Source organism: Scleropages formosus, chromosome 13 (genome assembly GCF_900964775.1).
Source record: "Scleropages formosus chromosome 13, fSclFor1.1, whole genome shotgun sequence".
NCBI lineage: Eukaryota > Metazoa > Chordata > Actinopteri > Osteoglossiformes > Osteoglossidae > Scleropages > Scleropages formosus.
Genome location: NC_041818.1, coordinates 16,829,137 through 16,852,596, shown reverse-complemented (window position 1 = coordinate 16,852,596; position 23,460 = coordinate 16,829,137). Strand labels below are relative to the sequence as shown.

The 23,460-nt window shown below is 42.0% G+C and overlaps 1 protein-coding gene across 5 annotated transcripts; it reads right to left on the bottom strand.

The window, feature by feature from the left end:
- Positions 1-1,473: 1,473 nt before the first annotated feature.
- Positions 1,474-23,036, bottom strand: sh3rf2 (SH3 domain containing ring finger 2). 5 transcript variants are annotated; one of them, XM_018756440.2, is made up of 11 exons: positions 22,426-23,036; positions 21,080-21,499; positions 15,066-15,335; positions 14,052-14,147; positions 11,951-12,280; positions 7,473-7,612; positions 5,037-5,207; positions 3,936-4,186; positions 3,410-3,726; positions 2,973-3,259; positions 1,474-2,275 (listed from the first exon to the last, which is right to left on the bottom strand). In XM_018756440.2, exons 2-11 carry the CDS (start codon positions 21,464-21,466, stop codon positions 2,116-2,118), a joined length of 2,409 nt encoding a protein of 802 aa, XP_018611956.2. In that variant the 5' UTR covers positions 21,467-21,499; positions 22,426-23,036; the 3' UTR covers positions 1,474-2,115. The 5 variants fall into 5 exon arrangements, with proteins under 5 accessions (XP_018611956.2, XP_018611954.2, XP_018611955.2 ...); XM_018756438.2 differs by having other exon boundaries at positions 22,872-23,036; XM_018756439.2 differs by having other exon boundaries at positions 3,936-4,174; positions 22,872-23,036.
- Positions 23,037-23,460: the final 424 nt, after the last annotated feature.

The window sequence follows — 23,460 nt, the reverse complement described above, 5'->3', positions numbered from 1 at the left end:
ATTTCATGGTCTCATACAGGCAAGCAATGAAAGGGCACATAGAGCTGCAGGAACATTACAGGTCCATAAGAATAACATGCAATGGGTTTCAACAGAAATAACTATTTCAATGTAATGATAAATTTAAAGGAAGGGAAATCATGAGGTCTTATGCAACACTGCAGACAAGTTTGGCTTTTTTAAAATGCAATGAGATTAATAGTGCATCAGAAGATAAAGCTGAAATTATGCACTGACACCTTGAAAAGCCACAGACGTTTACGGTGCTGCAGGTAATCAGCCACACATCAACCCAAAGACATTCTTGGGTCTTTTAGGTAGTTGAGCCACAATCTCACATTTTAACTCTGCTTATTCTTTTTTGGCACAATGTTTCAAGATCATGATCATTCATTACTGAACTATTGAGGTGAAACCAACTGGAGTATACCACAAAGCTGTCAGAATGCAAACAGGTTCAGTTTTGGAGATTCATTTTCCACTTTCTGCTGAAATGCACATGCCTGAAGTGAATGAGATCTTAGAACACAGTAAGTAACGTTAATGGAAGCAATAGTTTAAGTACAGTAGGACAGATCATATTCATTTCAGAAGGTAGGCAAAGGGTCAAACATCACTTGCCAGTAACTAGCACAAATGGATTGATTTCATCCATCAGGTAATAAAAGTCATGGCTGAGGAATACAACACTGGACATTTAAGGAACACTGGTAACAAAATATCACTGACGTGTGTATGTACTGTACTGTACTCGTGCATGGCACATCATATGTGTGTTTGAGGATCTGGTTATACGAAGGGCCCCTGTGATGCAGCAGCATGGAAACACAAACTAATGAACCATATTTACTAAAATTAAAGTAACCCTTTCAATAAAAATAGTACTAAATGGGGGGCATAAATATTGTGGGTTGAGTATGTCCTGTATTAATCGTTTGTAAATGCATTTAATCTGTCATCACTACACAATTATGTTCTGATACTTTCCACATTGTATCAGATAAGTCAAGTTTACATTAAATGTATAAAACCTCATTTGTTTTTTTTCCATGCTGAATTACTGAGGCTGTGTAAAGTACTCAATCTCTGTGACCTCCTCAAAGATATATCATATACTGTGCCATTTCAAAATACTAGTCGCTAACACCTCCACCAACTGGCAACAGCAGTTGTCTCACAGGATTAAAAAAATGCCACCACAAATGTTTCTCTATAACACACATTTAGCTGTTTTTAATTATCACAAATAAGTGAACTTGACTTTGTTCCAAAGCTTGTAACATCTGCATTTGTTTCTAGAATGTCTGAATGCAGAGTGTACTACACCATCAAAATGGAACTTCTGAAAGCTTCCGGTTGGCAAATGCACAGCAATACCTTTCTAAATGTGGCTTTGTTCATTTAAATAATTGAAGTAACCCATTTGATGCCATTAGAACCAAAATGTTTTTAGAAAAGTTAAAAAAGAAAAAAAAAAAAAACTGGTTCATTGGCCACGTACAGAGACAGGTGTGTAGAAGTTGTGCTAACTGCATTAAAAACTTAACATTTCTGAACTCACAGATGGGAAGAGCAATTAGAGCTAGTGACACCTGATAAACACATCAGTGTGGATAAGTTCACAAGGTCTTCGTTTAGATACTCTGTTGCTTGCCTTTTACTTTGATTTGTTTTAGAGGACTTAAGACAGCTTATTCTTTAAAAGTGCAATTGTTTTAAATAACATTAAGTCTAAAATATTACTATATAATCTGTTTTGTAAGGATTAAAAGTATTTCAAGGTGCACACCTGCCAATATAAGCAGTGGTAAAAAATATATTACAACACTCAAAGTATGACTTGAGAGAAGTACTGCTGAAATGCAAATACTCAAACAGGATTAAAAGCGGTGTTTTCATATCTAAGTCCTTTTTCCAATTAAACATAGTTTGGGCTCTGACTTTTGTGTGAAAGGGAGCATTCAGATGATTTGGCTCTGTGCCTAGAACCGACCTGAATTGAAGTAAATACGTTTCTTTTAATCTCTACAACATCCCTCAGACACAAGGTATCCGTGCTACAGCAATCTGGACAAGGCACCTCCCTGCTCACGGGGTCACTGCCCCCCCCGGCAGTCAACTGAGCTTCTCCAGAACATCCGGTATGCTGCCCCGCACGAGGCCCGTCCTCCCACTCTTCTCCTGGGTCGCAGGCAGCCAGGTTTCCTGCCGAGGCCTATGCGCCACCCCTGGCTCACCCTCCTTCAGGTGGGCATCAGCTGCCGAGACCCTGTGTCTGCAAATACAGCCATTCGCCCCCCAAAAGCACAGCAGACAACGTCAGGCATAAACCAGTGTGCAAAAAGGCATCACACCCCTAAGTACCACGTGTTAGACAACTGCGCTCGGATTACCAAGGATCTCCACATAATCCCTTTCTAACACTACTGGCAATTGATTTTCCCCGTACAGGCAGAGAAGATTATGACTGCAAATAAGACTTTCAATACACAAACACTAAGAGTTGTCCACAATAAATACAGGTAAACTAAATTATTTAACTTAATGTTACATCTGAAATGAAGACCAAAATAGTGGGTCTTTTAGTACTGCAAAGCTCGCTTTGTGTGTGGTGTAATTTATTTTGGCTTCGAGTCCAATCGCAAAACAAAACCCTACTGCAAACCTTTATTGAGCCGCAGTCCAACCGTGAAGCAGTGAACAAGTTACGTGTATGTGGCCGAGAGAAAAATTACAACCAATTTAAACAATGAGCTGGCATTGCAGAACATACTGCGTTCTCTAATGTGGCTTACGTTGATTTTTACTTCAGTCAACATATACAGTATATTCACCCACCTTGTTCACATAACCACAGCTACGAGTAACTTGTTTACCCTGCTCCACTTTCACAAAACTAATTTCAATTGTGTGGTAGGGATACTCCTGACTGAATAAACTAGAGAGCTGAAGTACAGGAGAGGAAATCCTACCTGTAGCTGCTGGACTGCAGGTTTGATGAAAGACCAGTTTTATGGGAGGGTGGCAGGTTTTCTGCTGTGACAGGGTTCTGGATCATACCCTTCTTGTGCGCTGGGGTTTTGTTGTCAGAGAGCTTGAAGTCACCACCCGAAGACCCTAAAAGACTCTGGCTCCCCCATGCTTCTGGGGTACACCCAGGTTCAATGCTGGGACCGGTATGACCTTCTGAAGGCAGAGAGGTGGCCCTTGTTCCTGTTGCGGGGTTCTCCTGAGTCAGGAATCGCACTGACTTAATGGGCTAAAAGGTTTAAATACAAAAAAAAAAGGATAATATGCATAAGTAACATGTAACAGGTCACATGCTGATTTATTTGATGGACCTCACACTACACAAACAGAAGACTTGATTACTCAAATAAATGTGTCATTAAGCATGTTGAAGTTTCACCTTGTCTGAAGTGTTCTTGTAGGAATCTGGTTTGACCAGAATAGACTGGGGACCTGCATTGACCTGCTTCTCCAAAACCTCTTTTGTAACGGGTTCCTGAAGGTCCAGGGACAAAGAGCCACCAGTAGAGGGAGGTGTTGCTTCATGAACCCAGCATGGTGGCCTACTGGAGCTTGCAAGCAGGGTGCTCCTCATTTTGGACGTATTAGGTGTGGCAGCAAAGCTTTGTACAGGGCCCACTGAGAGAGGTGCCGGCTGGGGACGGACAATGGAGGATGGTGGCACTCGGGACGAAAGGCTTCCCTGAAGAGTGGGAGCTGAAAGCAAAGGAAACGGACAACATGGCAGAGTGTCATATAGGTCTTGCAAATAAAGGGGCTTATCTTGAGCAGGAACACAAAGTAAGAGTGTAGTTTCAGAGCTAACATTCAATATTGTCTCACTGTTTCCCAAGGCTTCCTGATGAACTGGGCCCAGAAAAGCTCTTATGCTGGACAGACACAGGTCAGCCTACAGGACCTCTCACCCCTTGGTGGAGGATGGAAGGTCCGTCTGACGGAGCCCAGCTGGGTTGCTCGTGACGTGCTTGCAGAGGGCATCACTGGGGCCGTTGTCGTGGCAACCGTAGGGACCTGTCCACCCATCCGGACTGTCCCATTGGCGCCAGCTTTGTCCATGGCAACAGCTGCAGCCTGGGACTTGCATGTCATGGACCCCTTCCCTGCCATCGTGCTCTGAGCTGGAGCAGATTTGGCATCCAAGAACCTAGCAGATGTCCTGTGATGCAAATGTGACCTCAAAAACCTTTTCCATATTTGTTATTGGCATTCATGAGCTTATTTTATGAGCAATAAGAGAGTGAAATTATAGGGGCAAAATGTGAGTTCAGACCAAGTACACACACTTTAATCTTGTAGAACTGCACAGCCACTTCTGGTCTAGAACAATTTTGGAAGTGGAATCGTACAAGTTTTTCTGCTACAGCAAACTAGGTTTCTAATTTAAAAGCATTTTAATACAGTAATTCCACTGTTCCAATGGTCCAAACCAGTTAGGAGCTCATCTCAGTATAGGAGTAAAGAGGAAATTCAGTTTCAGCAGACAAAAATAATAATTCATATTTGATATGTAAGGGCGAACAAAGGAGACAGAAGAGCTCACAGAGTTGATTCAAGCGCCCAATCCACAGCATAACATGTATTGCCTCTACAGCAGTGTTTTACATGGCAATTAAGATAAATCAATTCCTGGGCTGTTAACATGAGAGCATTATTAAAGAAGACGACATTGCTTTTGTTTGATTAGAGGCACAAAATCTGATTGTTGGCAAACCCAGACAAATTAAACCCTGAACAACAATAGCCAATTCCTTCCAAAATATTGAGTGTCCACATGCGAGAAATGGCAGAGAACCACAAAGACACAAGTGGACTAGAGCAGAGCCCATAGCCAAGGACCCCCTGGCATGCCTGATGACTACCATCAACTCATGATTCCTCCTAACCTAATGTGGTGCTTCCTGGGCTCCTGTGGTGCAGGACTTGATTCCTTGTCTGAGACCACCAGAACATAGTCAGCCACACCTGAGGTGAAGCACCAGTTGGCTTTGTGGACGAAGTCCACTCACCTGAGCACCGGCGTGACATAATTGGCAGGCAGAATGCCCACCTTTCCCGTCTTCAGAGACAGGGCCCGGAGCCAGCCTTCCCGAAACCTGCCATAGACGCCCACCATCTCACCTTGGCGCAGCTCCAGTTCCTCTGGCCGACGAGGGGCATAGGAGTAGAGCACCGCACACCTAGAGAACAGTTAGAGTCACACCAGTTCCACACTTGCATGTACAGGTATGGACCAGAGCACAAAACAACTGGCATAGACACATTCTCAGAAACACGTTACCAGTAAAACACACATGCAGAACACATTAATTATACTTACAGACTATATATGCAAACATTCCCACAGTCTGAAACTCCCCCAAAATTCTTTCCTAATTTATCCATTTATTTTCCTCCTAACATCTGAGACCTTGGAGCACAGCAGGGTCTTTTTTTTTTTCTTTTTTTAAAAAAAAAAAAAAAAAAAAAAAAAAACCCTTTGAAACAACATTCGAGCCATGTTTGGACCTCCTGTGCAGGCTTCCATTGAAATTCTGAACATTTCCTCTTCAAAAGGACATGAAAAAGAGACCCTCTTTTGAAGAGGAAAAAAGAAAACTGATTCAAACACAGCAGGAGAAAAGAGGGTTCCGTGATTTAACATGACTGACGGATCACTCCAGCAGCAGTCAAATGAGGAGACGCGAGAAAGGGACGCGCACTTTAGAGATACAGAATTCTTTTTTAACATTGTTCAGGAAAACTTGTCAGAAGCAATCAGTGTACGCCACATAGCGCTTTAATATTTGAAATGGGCAGAGAGGAGGTGATATCGTGCCATGAAACCGAGGCTTGCTATGGTGACAGACCACTCCAGTCCTGCTGCTATTTCTGGAATGCAAAACCCAGCTGTACCCTGGTCATCCCCCTGTGCTAGCGACTGGAAAAAAGAGCTTATACGTACATTATTGTATGAAAGCGCCACTAATTAAATGTTTAAGGCTGGCAACTGAAAGTGCAATGTAACCAAGTGTAAAACAATGGGGAACAATTTCACTATTGAGGGAGTGGCGCCTCTCCCTGTGCTGCTGGCACCGACACCTGTGACAAATGCAATGCAGAACGTGTGGAGGCAGTTAAAACCTGGAAGGCCACTGAAGGCTGCAAGGCACAGGCACGGATACCTCCACAGGCCCCAGAAATCCAGCAGACTAGAGGTCACACATCATTAACATGCACATGTAAATTTGGGGGGGGGGGGGCTTTTCACGAATGGAAAAATTATGCAGGATGAGCTCGACCTTGTACTGTAAAAGTTCTACCTAGCTCCGTGTGAAAAATCAAGATTTTACTCTGATTTTACAATTTACTGGCCAAAGGTTTATCAAGGCTAAGGGAAACATCTCTGTGCTTTGGTTTCATCTGCAAATGATCTGCAGTTGGATAATACTTCAAATTTATGCTGGACCCTGAAATCCTTTCATTTTCAGTCTGACAAAGAACCTTTCAATACATAAATAGACAATAGTTATCTTGCAGTGCGGAAAATAAACATTTGTGTCATCATTAAAAACACAAAAAAGAGCGAAGATTTTAAGTGCAAATCTGAGGATTAGCAGCAATTAAAAATGAAGAGACTTAAGATGTGTTCATTTAACTTAGCATACAAACCTGAAGTTCTTGCTTAAATTACTTATTATTATTATTATTATTATGACGACAAACTGGCATTCAGTCCATAGTTTCCTTTGCATCAAGTGCTACACTTCCAGGGCAGGCTCTAGAACACCACAACCATATATGGGACAATCAGTTATGAAAGCGTGGATGATAATGTACTCAAAGAGAGCGCTATATCAGTTTTATATCTGCTACCATGTGCTTCCTTGGCTCTTTTTCAGAGTCCTTCCTCCCTTTTTATTGAGAAGCAAGCACAAGGTACTCACTCAGAACATTGAAACAATGCATTCTGACACATGATCACCAGTCCCAGAACACAACCAGAACAGGGAACACCACATCAAAATACAGACCGAACAATAACAAACATGGACGAAGACCAGTCATAACAATGGCCGACATTTAAAAAAAAAAAAAAAAAAAACAACTTTAAATGTTCACTCAGTCTTTTTCAAAATGCTTCTTTATGTTTCATATGAAGATCCATTTAAGAAATATAAAAAATAAGAAAAGAAACATTGGGCAGTGGGTAGTATAGTGGTCAGAGCTGCTGCCTTTGGACACAAAGGTCAGGGGTTCAAATCCCACCTCCAGCTGTTGTACCCTTGAGCTGTATAAATGGGTAAATTATTGTAAGTAGCTTAACATTTTAAGTAATGTTGGCTATATGAAAAAATGTAAAAAAAAAAAAAAGACTGCATGTACCAGACAAGATGCAGCACCTCAGAGCAGAAGAGAGCACCACAACATCGCCGCACAATACCAGAGCATGGTGACACACTCACACGCTGATGGAGAGCTGCTGAGTGGAAGACTGCTTGCTCTCAGAGGAGCCCGAGAGGGACTGGGGGTTCACGAGTGCCATGGTGATGATGGGTGGTGACTCGTAGCTGGTCCTCCATTCACTGGGCGCTGAGTTGGGACCCTAGACACAGCACAAGGACAGACTGTTTGGCTGTGGCACAGATAGACTCAGTGCTCCAGCTGCCTCCGGTTTATCTCACTATAACAATTTTGGCTCTGCAGAAACACTTCATTACTTCGATGCCCCAAAATGCCCGTCTCGACACCCCCCACCTTTTGGGAATCGCTGCCAAAAGCAAAGAAGTTCACAGACTATGCTCTGTAATTGCTCTTCAGTCAATTAGTACTGCACACCCTTAAATAATTGAACCATCCCTCAAATGTCTCAGGATTTTACACTGACTTCAGAGATGAGTATGTTCCAAGTTAAAAGCCTGACAGGGTGTTTAGTTGCACATGGCTTACTTAACAAAATCTCTGACCTAGGCTTTTCACACAGTTGAAAGCATATACTGTACTCCGAATGACCCGTATCTCAAACTCCATGTGTGCTCATAAAATGCACACTTATTGTTATCTTTCTGCAGCAATGAGATTTTATCTTTCAAAAGGTTCTCTCGCAAAATGCACAGAAGTACCCGTTTTCCCCATAGTGTAGCAAAACATCTGGTAGCCAACCTCATACTATAGGGTCCTGAAATAATGCTGTTTTAGTCAGTGTGAAGAGAGGGGGGGAGAAAAAAAAAAACTGGAGGCTTCACTACATGCAATCATTTTGCAGTTTAAAACACAGCATCTATATTCAGAGTAGTTTTTCTGTTTCTGAATTATTGTTTATATTAGGTACGGACTGGAACCTCTTCTTAAGACAAATCTCCTATCATGATCTATAGGAAATATCAGCTCAGATAAAACTAGTCAAACATTATTTAACAACTGTAAGCATCTTACAATTACTTATCCATTTACAGAGCTGGGTAATTTTTTCTCTGGACAAATTCAGGGTAAGTACCTTGCCGAAAAGCACTTAAACTGCACAGGCTAACAATGTTAAGTGACTAGTGCTGTGTTTCCAGGGATCAGGATGACTACGTAAGGAGAATGGTCTGCGCCAACTTGGGCCAAGTATTCCAACAAATCAGCTTCCTTATCCCCCCTTTTACATTAAAAATGAGATAAATGAAAATCTACCTTTCTTCTCTGAAGGAAAAGTAAACATACCAAGTGCTAAAAATAGAGGATCCTGAGCTCTTTGGCTGATCTAACATGAACAATGTCAGCATGGTGCAGCAAAGCCAGACCATGAACGAATCACAGTGGGGGCAACATGTGATAGGAAGGGACCACACAGAGCTGGCTGGACATTGCTATTTATATGAGCTACTAGAGCAGAACCGTCTGTACCACGCCTCTCCTCCTATCGGTTCCAAGCACCACAGTGGGATTATAGAGGAGAAACAGCTGCGAGGACCAACAGGTCAGACAGTTAACTGTGGAACTGGGTGAATCTGGTTACAGTCTGTCTGCACTGGCAACCTCACTTTTGCATGACACATCTCACTTTATCCATTCCCGAACATGGGTCCCTGAAGGGAGAGGGAGCCCACTCAAGGCAAACAGACAGATGCCCATGTCTGAAAAGACCGTCCGTTTCAGTAGCCCTCCTGTAGCGGGTCACATCTGCGAGGTTAAGAGCCTGGGAGCACCAATATTTCAACTGACACGATCTACTGCTAAAAAAAGTACAGAGTTACATAAAATGGTTATATAAACAAGAAAAATTCTCTTATGAAGCTGCTTGGGATGATTCACATGCACAGCAACTTGCTTTTTGCATTTATGTCACACTGCTTTCAGAGGATGCACACTTTGAACTCCCCTGCTTGTCTCAGCAGCAGCATGCCTAAAAAAAAATGCTGTAAACCTGCACTAATCCAGGACAAATTCGGCAATGCCAGTCTCAGATGCATTCTTGTTGTAACTGTCTGGAGGAGGGGACAGAGCTGGGACAGTTGAGGAAGAGCATTTGAGAAGCACAGCTTTCTAAAGTTCCCAGCAAAGCTGTACCTCCGCAAACAGGGTTACAGTGTCGTTCCACTTTAGCCTGGTTTAAAGCCACACACTCCATTGTAATTTCATTTATTGCATTTGACTCCATTAAAAACGTTTTAGGTAATAAAAGGAAAATAGAGTTTAGTTTCCAGTTCCTTTCAACACCGCTGAAACTACATAAACTATCTGAAGCCACCTTTAATGATAGATAACAAGGGGATTTTAACCTGGCAAAGCTAGCAGCTTTCACTGAGAGAAAATAACATCCCTTCAGACACAAAAGACAGAAATGTCTGGTGTTTACTCAAAAGATCACCTGGCCCTGCTCTTCCCAAACCACCTGCAGTTTGGGATATCAGATAGTCCTACCAAATTAACTGTGTCAACTTGAAAAAAACTACAACAGAACCTCATAGCTGACACTTCTTTACTTGGGAGGAAAGAAAGAACATCAAACAACATTTGGATTATTGCAGCAGACGCATAACAAAATGGATGCAGAGAAGTCTCCTTGACCTGGACTGTTGTGAGAATCATAAATGGAAAGTAAAATCCATGAATGATTAAGAGCGAGCCCATGGGCAGAGCAGCCACTGGAGCCAGGCTACCTCGTCTATAATGGAAGAGGCTGATTTGCGGGGATGTCAACTGCTCAGCCAAGAGGAATGAGCTTCAGAACGGATAAGAAGATGACAGTTACGTAACAACAGTGAGTCACGGGTCCAGGAGGGCTCAAAAGAAGGGCAAAGAGTATGCCTGTATTCTCCTGCTACATTTACGAGTCATTCTGTTTTTCTTAGGTAACACAGGTTTCACCACAACATCCTAAAAATAAGTAACTATGAGAAAAATGCAAAATCCTGGGACACGTGACAATGTACATGCATCAGACTCAAAAAGAGGAAGAAAATGTAATCTCGCTGACTAATTTTCAGTAATATTGAACCATTTTACAAGTTATTTCAAGATCTGTAATCACGGATGGTCACATGGGTCCAATTTGACTTCATAGTCTAAATGTACCTTCCCCTTTCAGCACGACACGCATCACTGGCTCAAACACTTCCACAAATAGTTCCCATGTGGAAAAGGAGTCTCATTCTCAAGTGCTTGTTCATAGGTTGAGTCTTATTCGAGATGTTCCTGTTCTTGGTTTTCTTCCTTTCTCTGTAGATAATGCTCCCTATGAATAAAAGGAACCACTCATTTGAGTACCACCTTAATAATTTAACAGTGTGATTCAGGAAAGCAAAAAAAAGCCTAACTGAATATTACACATATTACACAGAGTTAAAAGCAGTAATTACGTTACTGTTTCTTTAAATCTAACTGGAAAAACCTGTTGTAGCTAGCAGCTTTTGGAACAAGGAAAAACAAATGGTGGTGGGGGGGCTCTGGAGTAGGTGGAACAGGTGCAGGAGGGGTTACGAACAAGTTCGGTTTTACGACGTAAACCATTTCACACGCTTCAAGACCAATCATAACCATTGACTCTTCCTTTTGAGTTACTTCCTAAAGTGCAAAGTGTCTGCATGTGTATTTCATCATATCCTCCAACTGCTGCTGACCCAACTAGACCACCTAAATGGTTTCAACAAGCAGTGGTCAAAAGTCTTTAGATTGCATGTCAAGGCTCTTCAAATTCCTGAGTGTTTTTCAAGCTAAGACATCTTTGTGTCAGCTAAAGGGGGGGCACGGTGGTTAAGGGTGATAGGTGTAGGTGAGGGATTATGCCAATTCTGACACGTGCGTACTCTACACTGCACAGATACCAACCTGTTACCGCCTCTCTTCCCATCCATTGCTTCAAAGTCTGCGGATGTGACAAGTCACTATTGTTTGAATACTGAAAGAGGGTGCCTAGGTAGAGTACAACAACAAAATATCTTCTCAGTAGGACGCTGCTTGAAGCTGAGTTGCAAACAAAACACTCCGCCCGATTGGAGATATTTACACATACTCCTTAAATTCCACTGACAGACTCACGCTGCCGTCTGCCCTTAAGATCATGAAATCAATATCAAAAACAAATAGCCTTCAGTAGAAAACTGACTTCACACACATTATTTTTCCTTAGGCCTGTAACCTGACACGTGTAAACAGATGAGGAAAAAGGCTAAGCTCACTTAGTTCAGAGACTCTTCTCAAAATGAGAACACGGGGATATCACCAAAACAAAACAATTATTTGGATTCTCTACTGTCACACAAGGCCATGTTATAAACTAACAGCATTTCATAAACAAGCAAGCACTGGATTTCTCACTAAGCCCACAGCTGGTGAGCTGACAAAGTAGTGTAAGGCAGAGCAAAAGAGCTGGGCAGCAGAGATGCAGATGGCTTCTTCCCCCCTCCCACTGCCCCCTCCTTCTCTATGACCCGGCTTCCAGCTCCACATGTGCCTGTACCTGAGATGTGTTGCTGCCAAGCCCATCGGGACGCCGCTCAGACAGCTGGGCCGCTACAGCAGAGCTGCTGGATACCAAAAAGGTGGAACCGCTGATGGAGGAGGGCTGGCGCTCACCCAGGGGGCCCTGAGCTGACTGGCTAACGTGGCTGAGGGTCCCGGTGGTGGGGGCCACTGCAGGGCCGGAGGGGACCCCGGAGGCAAGCCTGCGGCCACCCGCATCCACCGTGCCCTCAGTACCACCGCTGCCACTCGCCGCAATCCGGGCCTGGGAGTCCAGGGGGCCGCCTGGCCTCCGTCTCCCCAGGAGCTTCAGTGCCGCGGAGTTCGGCTGCAGGAGAAAAGGAGGAGGGGAAGAAAAAAAAAAAAAAACGGATGATGCGTTTCTTCAAAGGATGTAGAGGGAGGGATCAAAAGGCAACACGCACCGCTTTCACTGCTCCGCCCCAGCCAGTTTACCTAGTGCCTCCGTGCTCCTTGTGTTTCCCCCTCACAGAGAGAGAGTGAGAGAGAGAGAGAGAGAGAGAGAGAGAGAACGGTAGCCTTTTTTGGTTGCCTTTTTTTTTTTTTTTTACATAACATGCAGCACCCTCCTGGCTCTATGGCATGTCGGTTACGGCTGAGTGAGGCAAGCTGATGTGTCTGAGATGGCGGAGGCACAGAGCACCGCTGCTTCGTGAGCCATGCAGGGAGAGAGAGTGCGTTCCTGTGTCTTAACGCCTGGGTGCTCCATGTGAGTCTGGGAAGCCGGCTGCTTCAGTGGAACCGACACAGAGGCAATGCGCATTCACTCTTGGCTGAGAATTGGTGGCCACTGTTCCAAGTGAGAGAATAAACTCACCCGTGTCCCGAGTTCACCTGTCCAGCTGATGGGTGTATCGCGCCGGGAGCACAGCAACAAAACAGCAGAACGCAAATGTCCAAATTTTTTAATCCCATTTATCTGACAGACAGTTTATATAGCCCTAGGCAAAACCTCATTATTGCACACTATTGCATACTGGAGAGACCAGCAAGCAGTATGAAATGAGGCCCAAACGCCTGATCATCTTTGCAGCATTCAAAACAAATCCACAGCTCCTTTTTGGAACAAGTAAAGAATATTTCTACTGATATACTTGAAAAAGAAGAGCCCTCTTTCTGCCCCGTATAGCATGGATTCTCCCCATGTCGACAGAGCAACCCATTGAGATGCACTTTAATTATATGCAGAGACTGAAGCTTTAGATTCTGGTTGGCAGAACTGCCTCATTCTACATAATCTGTAAGCCATTCTCCTCTTGTTTACTGCACTGCTTCTGACTTTCTTAAACTGTTCTTACATTAATGCAGTCCTAAATTACAAAAGCATTATGAACTAGCCTCTTCATCTGTTACAAAAATTTTTACTTTATCAAAATAAGATACAACTTCTACTGCATGATAAGTCCCCTAAGATAAATATTATTTTCTTGTCCATCAGCACTAAATTTCCACATGCTGATGTGGAAGAGCACATAGGTACACAAGAGTCAGCAGAACACAGCTGGTCAAAGCCTATGACAGCACATTATTCCACGGTTCAACACTCAGCAGACACAAAGGGTTCTGCAGAGCACAAACACCTGTCATGTTACATCCTCTTACACCGACCACAAAAATGTCAGATCAGGTAGGTGCCACCTGTGATCACAGGCTGAAAGAGCAAAGTCCCGTAACACTGGTAAACTAACAGTAATCTTACACTTGAGGCTGCATGAGGTTTAACGAAAAGGACATACCAATTATCTTGTTTTCCAGTTGGAGCTGCAGATGAAGGACAAGAAAAATTTCCCTCTAACATTTATTCATTTAGCAGATGCTTTGCTTCAAAGCAACTTACAGTGTTAAGCCACCCACAATTATATATCCAGTTATAAAGCTGAGTAATTTTTACTGGATCATTTCTCCATTAGTAACTTGCTCAAGGGTACCACACCAAACCTGTGACCAGATCTGAAGGCAGCACCTCTATGCACTATGCCATCAGCTACCCCTACAAATACAGTTTGGTGGACCAATCAACTGAACAAGTTTTCCAAATTCCTCACAGATCTTTAAAGCATTTTCCTACTTGGACTTACCTCTGTGAACTGCAGAGGAAAAATTCCAACTTTCTGTCCCAGCTTTCCTTCAACCCAGTTCTTATCCACACACCGTATTACAGAGATGATGTCTCCCTTCATAGCAACATTTTTAAAAAAACAAAGAGTGAAAAATGGGTGTCAAACCTTCAACGAACAACAAGCTCCCTGAACATGTGCACTCGGCATCTAAGAGGAGACACTGACTCTCATTATCGTGTGTGTGCCCCTTTCTGACTGCGTACACTGTTACAACATATGGGCCAGAGGGTGCCATAATGGAACTGTACAGTACGTAAGTCTGACACATTTCAAAACATAAGATTTCCACCAGAACTCTTTTGTGTCCAATGAGTGAAATGTACTTTCAACTTTTATGAGGATCATTCTCAGAAGGTAAACCTTTGCAAAAACAAGAAAAAAACACAAATCCCAATTCTGATTTGACAATTAAGAGCAGAAAAAGAGGTCCTGTCATCAGTAGGGGGGGACTGGCTAACACCTGAACTTAAGAACTCAAAACTTTTAAGCAGATGAAAAAGTCCACGAAAGGTCTGAACATGGCACCCTGGATCAATCTCCCACAGTAAGATACATTAGACTTTCGGGTTTACAATCTAATTTAATCAGGCATTGCACTGCAGAGAACCAGCCCATTGATTTAGGAAATGGTTATTGTCACAGCCACTTCATTCCATAATTTAAATAAGGAAAAATGACTGTGGTCATTCAAATAAAAAATACAAATAAATAAAATAAATAATGCCATCAAAACACTACTTTCATATGAACACATAGTAAAAAAAGAATAATAAAAACATCACTGCCAGGATCAACAGTGAAAAGAGCCAGTGTCCTCCTGATATACTTCCAATTATCCTATACAATAAAGCGGCAGCCTAACTCTATTTCACAGAGGACACCTCTTCACTGTGGAATGAATGTTAACTACAATAACACACACGCCTGAATGACCTTGTTCTGTAGTTTTGTTACACTTGAACAAACACCCACCTTGAAGAAAGTGAGGAAGTCCCTGGTGTCCTCTTGACCCCTGTCCTTCATGTCAAAGTCATAAAGAGCACGGCACAAGGGCAGTGGCTTGGGCAACTCATTGACTACCTGCACCATGCTGGCAGGGACCAGCCCACTGTTGCCATTGGCCTCTCCATGGTACCAGTTCTCATCCACCTTCCGACGCAGGATGATGACATCCCCAGATTTAATGTTGAGTTCTCCCGGAAAGTTGCCTTTGTAGTTATGCAAGGCTCTAGCCCAAGGAACCTGCAATACATAGTAGGAATGTACGCACATTTAAAAAAAAAATATATATATATATATATATCAATTTCAATTATAAATGTTGAGGAAAAACCTGGGAACAATGAAAAAAATGGTTATACACTGCTGCTTATGCAGCTTAAAGATATTCTTTAAGAAACAAAACTGTCCATACACATTTCCAGCAAATACAACAAAATAAAGTGAAATATGAAATGCAAATTATCCACATACACAAATACTGAAAGTTTGATACAAATCAAAACATGTCAAATTTTTACATAACTCTACAGCTTTCATACTAGTTGAGGAAACAGGCCTGAAACATAAAATCTTTCTGGGATTCAGGTCAAAGAGCCACATCGTACTAGAATACATGACGACCGGCCTTCCCAGAATGAGAATCAGAGACATGAGGAATAGATCAAGAACCTTCCACCAGTCTAGTCCCCTGACACCACTGACATATGTCTAAACAGAGAAAGTTATAAGATTAAGTGGCATTACAGTAATGAAGGTTTTGCTCATTAATAAAACACTCCCAAATGCACTGTTGCATGGAGAACACACCCAATGACAGAATGGGTGGAAGAGAAAACAGCAGGTCACCTCAGTACTCAGTACAGAATTACCAGCTTCTAACAACCACCCTTGTTACGTGCTAGGATAATGATGACAGACGTGTTTGACTGCATAGCTACTGTTCTGTAAGTTCTAGGTTTGCCATATACTGAGACCAAGGAAATAGAAACCTCACGGAGGGTGGGCCCAGGATAACACAGGAAACTGAGTACTTGTGCTTGCTTTTGATGAGACCGCCTGCCCTCAGGTTTGAGCAAAATCTATTCACCAGATTTAAAGTTGTGATAAACTTAATTTCAACAGCAGCATGATGACCAGTGAACATCGGAGGTGCAACACATGAGGACAGGCAGTTGATCTGTTTTGGCCACTCAGCAACAGACTATAATATGATGCAACCGAAAGCAATTTCACCATTTAAACTGACTAAAGAGGCATATGAAGAGATTCTACTGATGCCAGCAGGTCATCTATGATTATGCTTTTGCAGTCTTTAGACAGGTGTCCATCAACACTATTATTTCTTTTAAGATTGAACTTCATATTTGGCTTTAGCAACTAGGGCCTTTGAGTAAATCGGCAAATTCAAAACATTCATTCTGCAAAGTTTAAGACACATGAAAAAAAGATTGTTGAGTTTGTTTCTTGTTTGGTTACCCATCTTATTTAATATAGAAGCTTAAATTTACAAGGAAGAATTTCTAAGAAACAAGTAGTCAGTCTTCTGAATATTTTAATGAGCAGTTTATTTATTTATATCCCATTATAAGAGGCACAAAAATTTAATAAATTTTCCCCAACTCTAGCTAATCCATAAAAAAGAAAACTTATAGCTCTACAAAAGCTCTTCATTATGGTAACCATTAGCTGACTATCTTCTTTGTTTGTATCAATTTTTCTTGCTTTATGGCTGTGTTAAAGCGCTCTGGGTCACTGCGTGAGAAGAGCACTCTATAAAAATAAAAATAAAATAAAATAAAACTCAAAGACCTGAATTACACTCCAGTAATGTCTCTTTTTTTTTCCTTCTGTGAAATAAAAGATACGATCCTACGATTATCCAGTGAATGCTTATTTCCATTTGGGTTGTGCATGACATTCATATCTCATTCTGGTTGCTTAGATAAACATGGATTTTTTGTGTGGAGTAAATTTTAAAATACTGTGTCCCTTGTGAGGTACATGGAAAGTGTTCTTGAAGACAAATAGGTATTATTGACTACCAATTCCACAGTGTAGTCACCGAGCCACATTCCTGCTCAGGTCAGTGGACAGGAATTAAGTGCTCCCATCCTGCAATAGCCTTACTGAAAGTCTCTTCCTTAGATCAGTGAAGACTCGACACCTTCATTTCTTAACATTGTTATTCGATGTCAGAGATGCTATTTTACTATTAAGATGTCATGATTTAAAGTGCTTTGTCCTGAAAAGCCTAGCATTTAATTAAATTCCAGGATGAATGAAAACGAAAGTGCTTTCAATTTAACTGTTGTAAAAAATGGTGTTGAACCACGTGTTTAGACAAATTGCTCAATGAACAATACAGAACTGTTTGGTTTTAATGGCTGAGCTTTTGTCAGTTTTACAGATTTTTGCTGTTTTTTCTTTAACCCCATGGTTAAAGGAGGTTGGACCGGGTCCTGTTCTCCGGTGGGCCTGGGGTTCCAGTCCCGCTTGGGGTGCCTTGTGACAGACTGGCATCCCATCCTGGGTGTGTCCCCTCCAGCCTTTCGCCCTGTGTTGCCGGGTTAGGCTCCGGCATCCTGCAACCCCGTATGAGACAGGTGGTTTCAGCTTATGACGATGATGACGACTTCAACCCCCCCTTTAAAGTTCAGTGTTAAGACAATATGTGCCATAGTTGAACACTCAATATGTGCGAGTTTGGGTTACACCTTAATACCATCACTCTGTTATATACATATTTAATCATTAATGAAGAAACTGTGGCCTCTCCTTCTGATAGAGTTAACATATTTTTACATGTCCAAGAAGGACTAGCTATCTTACCCTCTGTGTCCAGCCAGGGCAGGTCTTTGTTCTCCCAAAGTAAACAATAAATTCCATGTATGTCAAAACTTTCAACAATGCCTTGTTACACCTCTAAATAAGACTTGCCACCTGTTCATGGCAAGTTCATGCTGCTTCCAAAACAAATTAGTTGCTTATTTTACAATATTTTAGATTCAGAGCATGTTTCTTGCTTAACTGCATTATAGCAGTAGCAGAGAGTAGGGTTTAAACCAATCATTTTCCAATTGGAAGTCCATCACCTTAACTGTGAAACAACCTGCAGCCCTAACAAAACATAAAAAAAACCCCACTATTTATAACTTGCTTACAGCTGCCTGCAAGAGTCTGATCCTGTTGGTCCCAATGACAATGCATTTGATGCAGAGACCTTAGGCAACAGCCCAGAATGAAAATCTCATCTGCATGCCTTCTTAATTTTATCCAAAAAATTTAAAAAAAAATATGAAGCAAAAAAGCCTTTTAACCTATGCAAGTTTTCATCTTAAACAACCAAAACATGGCCAAACCCTGGCCATGGCAGGCTTCAATCACAGAAAGTTAAGTGTTTTTATCTTGCCTCCTAAGGATCCATGTGGGGGTGGTGTTTTTTTTTTTTTTTTTTTTTTTGTAAAAAATCAAGGCAGCCAAGAACAAAAACCAACTCAATCAATGAATGTAGAGATATACAAAACTAATTAAGAGAACTTTTGGCCCAAAAAATAATTGAATAGTTGGTATTTTAACAGGAATAGTATACCTATTTAATTGAAAATGCAACATGACAATAACTTCCATAAAATTAGCTGAAAATTATATACCTTCAAAACAAAATTTAATAATAAAGTGGTATTAAAATGTTTATTTATCAAGATCTGAGACAGCATCAAAAAAAGTACCTTTATTGAAAGCAGGTAGATGCAAATTAATGACTAAATGGCTCCTTCCTCTCTTCAGAAAAAAAGGCTAAAACAATTTTTGACATCAGAAATCCTACTGCTTCACTGCAGGCCATGAGAATCCTGTCTTTGCAAACGTTGGCATCTCAGTTACAGATTTGTTTAACAAAGACTAACAGTGGATGGAATTGTTACAATAACCATAAAAATGCCTGGTCCTGTAGCACTGCGTGAGTGATCTGCAGTCCATGAATGCTGATGTAAAGAGACCATCTCATAAATGCCTTCTTTTAAAATAAAAACAGACAGGGTATGCAAACACCTCAAGGGGTCTTCTGTTTATAGCACACACAAAAAATTACCTATGATCTATGATCCACAAATACAGGTGGGTGTTGCATATAAAGCACAATCAACTGCAATCACACTCTCCAGGCACTTGAAACAATAATGGGTGAATGAATAAACAATTGCGTGCAAAACTGCAAGGAGCCCACAATATTACTTACAAAACAAAAGTAGGTCAAGGCTGCACAATAATAGTCATTTGTGTAGCTGTACAAAAACTAGCAGGCTCCAGGTGAAATTAAGAACTGCTTTCAGCTGCCAGCAAAGCAATGCATATGCTTGTTTTAGACTGCAGCTTAATCCAGTCTGATTGAAGGCCCTGGAGGTACTCTTGGTCACAAAGGGTAAGAGTTTTTCTCTACTGCTTCATAAATTTACTTTTACTTCCATCACAAAGATTTTAATTTCATGCAATTAGGTTGCACCACAGAGAACCTGAGATGCTTAAAACTGGGTAAGGGTCACAGCTGTATGAAAATCAAAGGGAATGGCTTTTGTAAAACAAGTACAGTATGTGAAAACCACACATATACATTTTATGAGCTTTTCTCCTAAAAATCTATGTATTTCAAAAGTGTACAGTACTTCTAAACTCATCTCATTAAAAAACTAACTTTACTCAACTTTTAACTGGTAACAGAACTGTCTAAACAATGTAGAGAATAAGTATATCAAAAACGGTAAACTCATACAGAAGCTGGGAAATTCAGTGCAAGGACAGAAGGTTATAATATTTAGTGGGGTAGTCGTAGCACTAATAAGTTGCAAAAAGGCAAATAAATCTTGCAGAATTTGTGAAAGTTACAATGCAGATTGAATGCTTACTTTTGTAATGGAAGTAAGACACTTGAGTCAACCATGTACTGTAGATGGAGCTTTTGGTGAAGAGCATAGCAATAAAATAATTTCCTTGCCAGATATGTAATCTATGTCCTGAATCTTCATCAGAAACATTTTGGTTTAACAGATATATAGGACATAAATACTTTTCTCCATTAAGATCTTTTGAATAACTGAATGAACAATGAACACAGGACTGCCCTTCCATACAAGTGACATGCCCCTGGGAACATCCAACAAAGACACAGTGGACTGAAGTAAATTCTACACACACACACACACACACACACACACACACACACACACACACACACACACACACACACACTTTCAGAACCGCTTGTCCCATACAGGGTCACAGGGAACCGGAGCCTACCCGATAACACAGGGCGTAAGGCCGGAGGGGGAGGGGACACACCTTTTTTTGGATACTAACAGAAGTGCAGACAGGGAAAACTTGAGAAAGAAAGACAGTTTTCATAATTGGAAGACAAGGCAGAGTCATGATCCCATGTCTATCTCAAAGTTTCAAAATAACAGGTAATAATTGCTAAGATAAAATATAGTTCTTACACTTGAAAATAAGATGTTTCTCCACTTTGATTAACTCTAACTGCAGTCTCTTTATAATTTTGGATCACAATGAAGTGCCTGAGCTACAGATACTTATAGAAATGACAATCAGATATGCCAAAACTAATTTAGACTGTCAAGAGCTATCGCTAATACAGCCAAGTAAAACATCACCTCTTTTAACATCCACCCCCTGAGCCCAATGTGTCCACGTGTCAAGGGTAGAACTGAGTTAAGGGCAATAGGAGACCATAATAGTAAACATGTTGGATCCCCAGATATCTTCTGATGTGTCTCCTCTCCAAACTAAAAATGTTAAACACAGGAAAATTTTCAGATAAAGACAATCATTTGGAATTTCTGCATAAAAGATGCTCCATGGCAACTCATCATTGCCCCCAACTTAATCTGGATCCAGAAAATCATTTGCTTAATTTGTCTAGCCCAGTAAGAAAATTAAAGTCAGACAAAGATGAGTTAAAGCTGAATACTTGCCCCATCAAGGTGCTTCCTTCGACTGTGTGTTTGTCTCAGTGTTGAGTAGCGTGTGTCCTTATTTCTTACAGAGAGGTGCTGACCAGGGGGGATCCTGTATCTGAGGGTCCTGTGTCTCACGGTCCCCCCTGGCCCCCGGCGGAGCCCTTCCAGGAGATGCTCCAGGAGCAGGTTGGCAGGCAGCTTCTCCACAGGTTCCGTCACGGGGGTGCGGCACTCTGGGCAATGCAACTCAGCATCGGACGCCGCAAGTTTCAGCAAACACTGCTTACAGAAGGTGTGCTGGCATGGCAAAACCCGGGCACTCACGTCCAGCGGCTCGAAGCACAGAGGACATTCCAGAAGATCCAGCACAGCCAGGTCCTTCATCGTGCCTGGCATCTCCATCCAAGCAGCTCTCAAATCACAGACTTCAGCATGCTGAAGGAATTATTAAAATATATATATATTAAAAAAAAAATAATGCCAAATCTATTCAGACATCATTATCGGAGCCTTTTTAGTAAATGAGTTTGTCCCACTTTTCTTTCACAAAGACACTAAATAAACATCCCTCACAGACAGCCTTTGTTAGTTGCCTTGGACCAAGGTGTCACCTAAATGAATTACAACATCATAACGCTTCCCCTAAAGTAGTGATCTAACCTACTATATGGCTTCAAATCGACACTTTGAAACTTTGCTATCTCACATCCATCTTTCATTAGTTCATGAACAGCACAGCTTCACAGCAACGCGATGGAGAAACGGCACATACATAAAAGCAAGGGCAGAAGGTCAAAGTGTGCTCACAGTGAACTAAATTAATAGGTTCCAAAGGCCGGGTGTCCAGACATTCCAGAATTCCTTTAAATTTCCACGTAGATCAAATGCAAATCTTCCAAGCGGATGAAAATTAAAAGCACCCTGCCCTGGGTATTCACATTAAACAGCCATCTTTGACACTGAACCCAGGAGACTCTCACCACCAGGTAAATCTCCTGTACAGCAGCTAGAAACCTTGACAGTGCTGCACGACGAGTCAGTCTGACACACACCTGCCGTAAAAGTGTGTTGCACGTATTTATATCTATAAACACCACAACAGGGTATTTGTTTCAAAAAAAAAAAAAAAAAAATTAAAAAAAAAGAAAGTCCCCATAAGCTGGCAAAACCTCCCGGCACAACGTCCCTTCGATCATGTCGAGCCCAAGCACAAATCTTGCCTACAGGCACAACATGAACACGCACAGAACTTCACTCCCACTTTTGCTAAACACGTCTTGCGGTTTTGTGCGACGCCTGTTTAAATGCTACATTAAAAATAATTAAGAAAAAAATTAAAAAGAAAAGAAAAAAAAACTTACTTTGGTTGGACTACGTTCTGCGTTCACCTTCCTTGCTCGCCAGGCACAGGTAGGCTTCCCGGCACCGCACTTATATAGGAAGTGAACTCCGAAAGTGGGAAGAAGTAAACACACTAACTAAATACACACGTTTGAGCTCGTGAGAAAACCGATTTCGCAGTTTTCGAGCGAAAGCGCTTCTTGGAAGATCCAGGGGGTCGAGTCAGAAACAACCGTATCGCCGCGAACGCTTCGTCGACAACCGAGACCGAACGAGATCGGAGTCGTCACACCTGTGTGTGGGGCGCGCGCTTCGCGGGAACGGCGCGCAACTCAGTACGAGGCCCGCGAGCGGAGTGCGGCTCGCGGAAATAGCATAAACACACACGCACCCATTACCATTCAGTCAGTGTGTGTGTGTGTACAATGACCGACCTCGTCTTCCTAAGAATGGCCAGTTATTTTACCTCAGGTCCATAGTGAAAAGTTTCCGAGGTGTGTGTTCCCATTAGCGGTGTCACTTTACACACAGAGAGAGCCTAAGGCTTAACCCCTGAGAAGCCGGCAGAGAGCGACGCTCACCTCAGAGTCAGATACGTTAAACACGAAGAAGCACATTAAAAACTGTCTAACACAGCTAAATACATTAAACACAGCCCAAAACGCGGTTTAATGAATGATAGACGAGCTAAAATATGAGTAAATATTTTTTAAAAACTGCCTTGAACACGGTTAAATGCATTACACAAACATTATTATTACCACAGCTGCTGCTGGCACACCCCGAAACACGGTAAATACACACACACACACACACATTTTCAGAACCGCTTGTCCCATACGGGGTCACGGGGAACCGGAGCCTACCCGGCAACACAGGGCGTAAGGCCGGAGGGGGAGGGGACACACCCAGGACGGGACGCCAGTCCGTCGCAAGGTACCCCAAGCGGGACTCGAACCCCAGACCCACCGGACAGCAGGACTGCGGCCCAACCCACTGCGCCACTGCACCCCCACGGTAAATACACGAAAAACATAATAAAACACTTACAATCT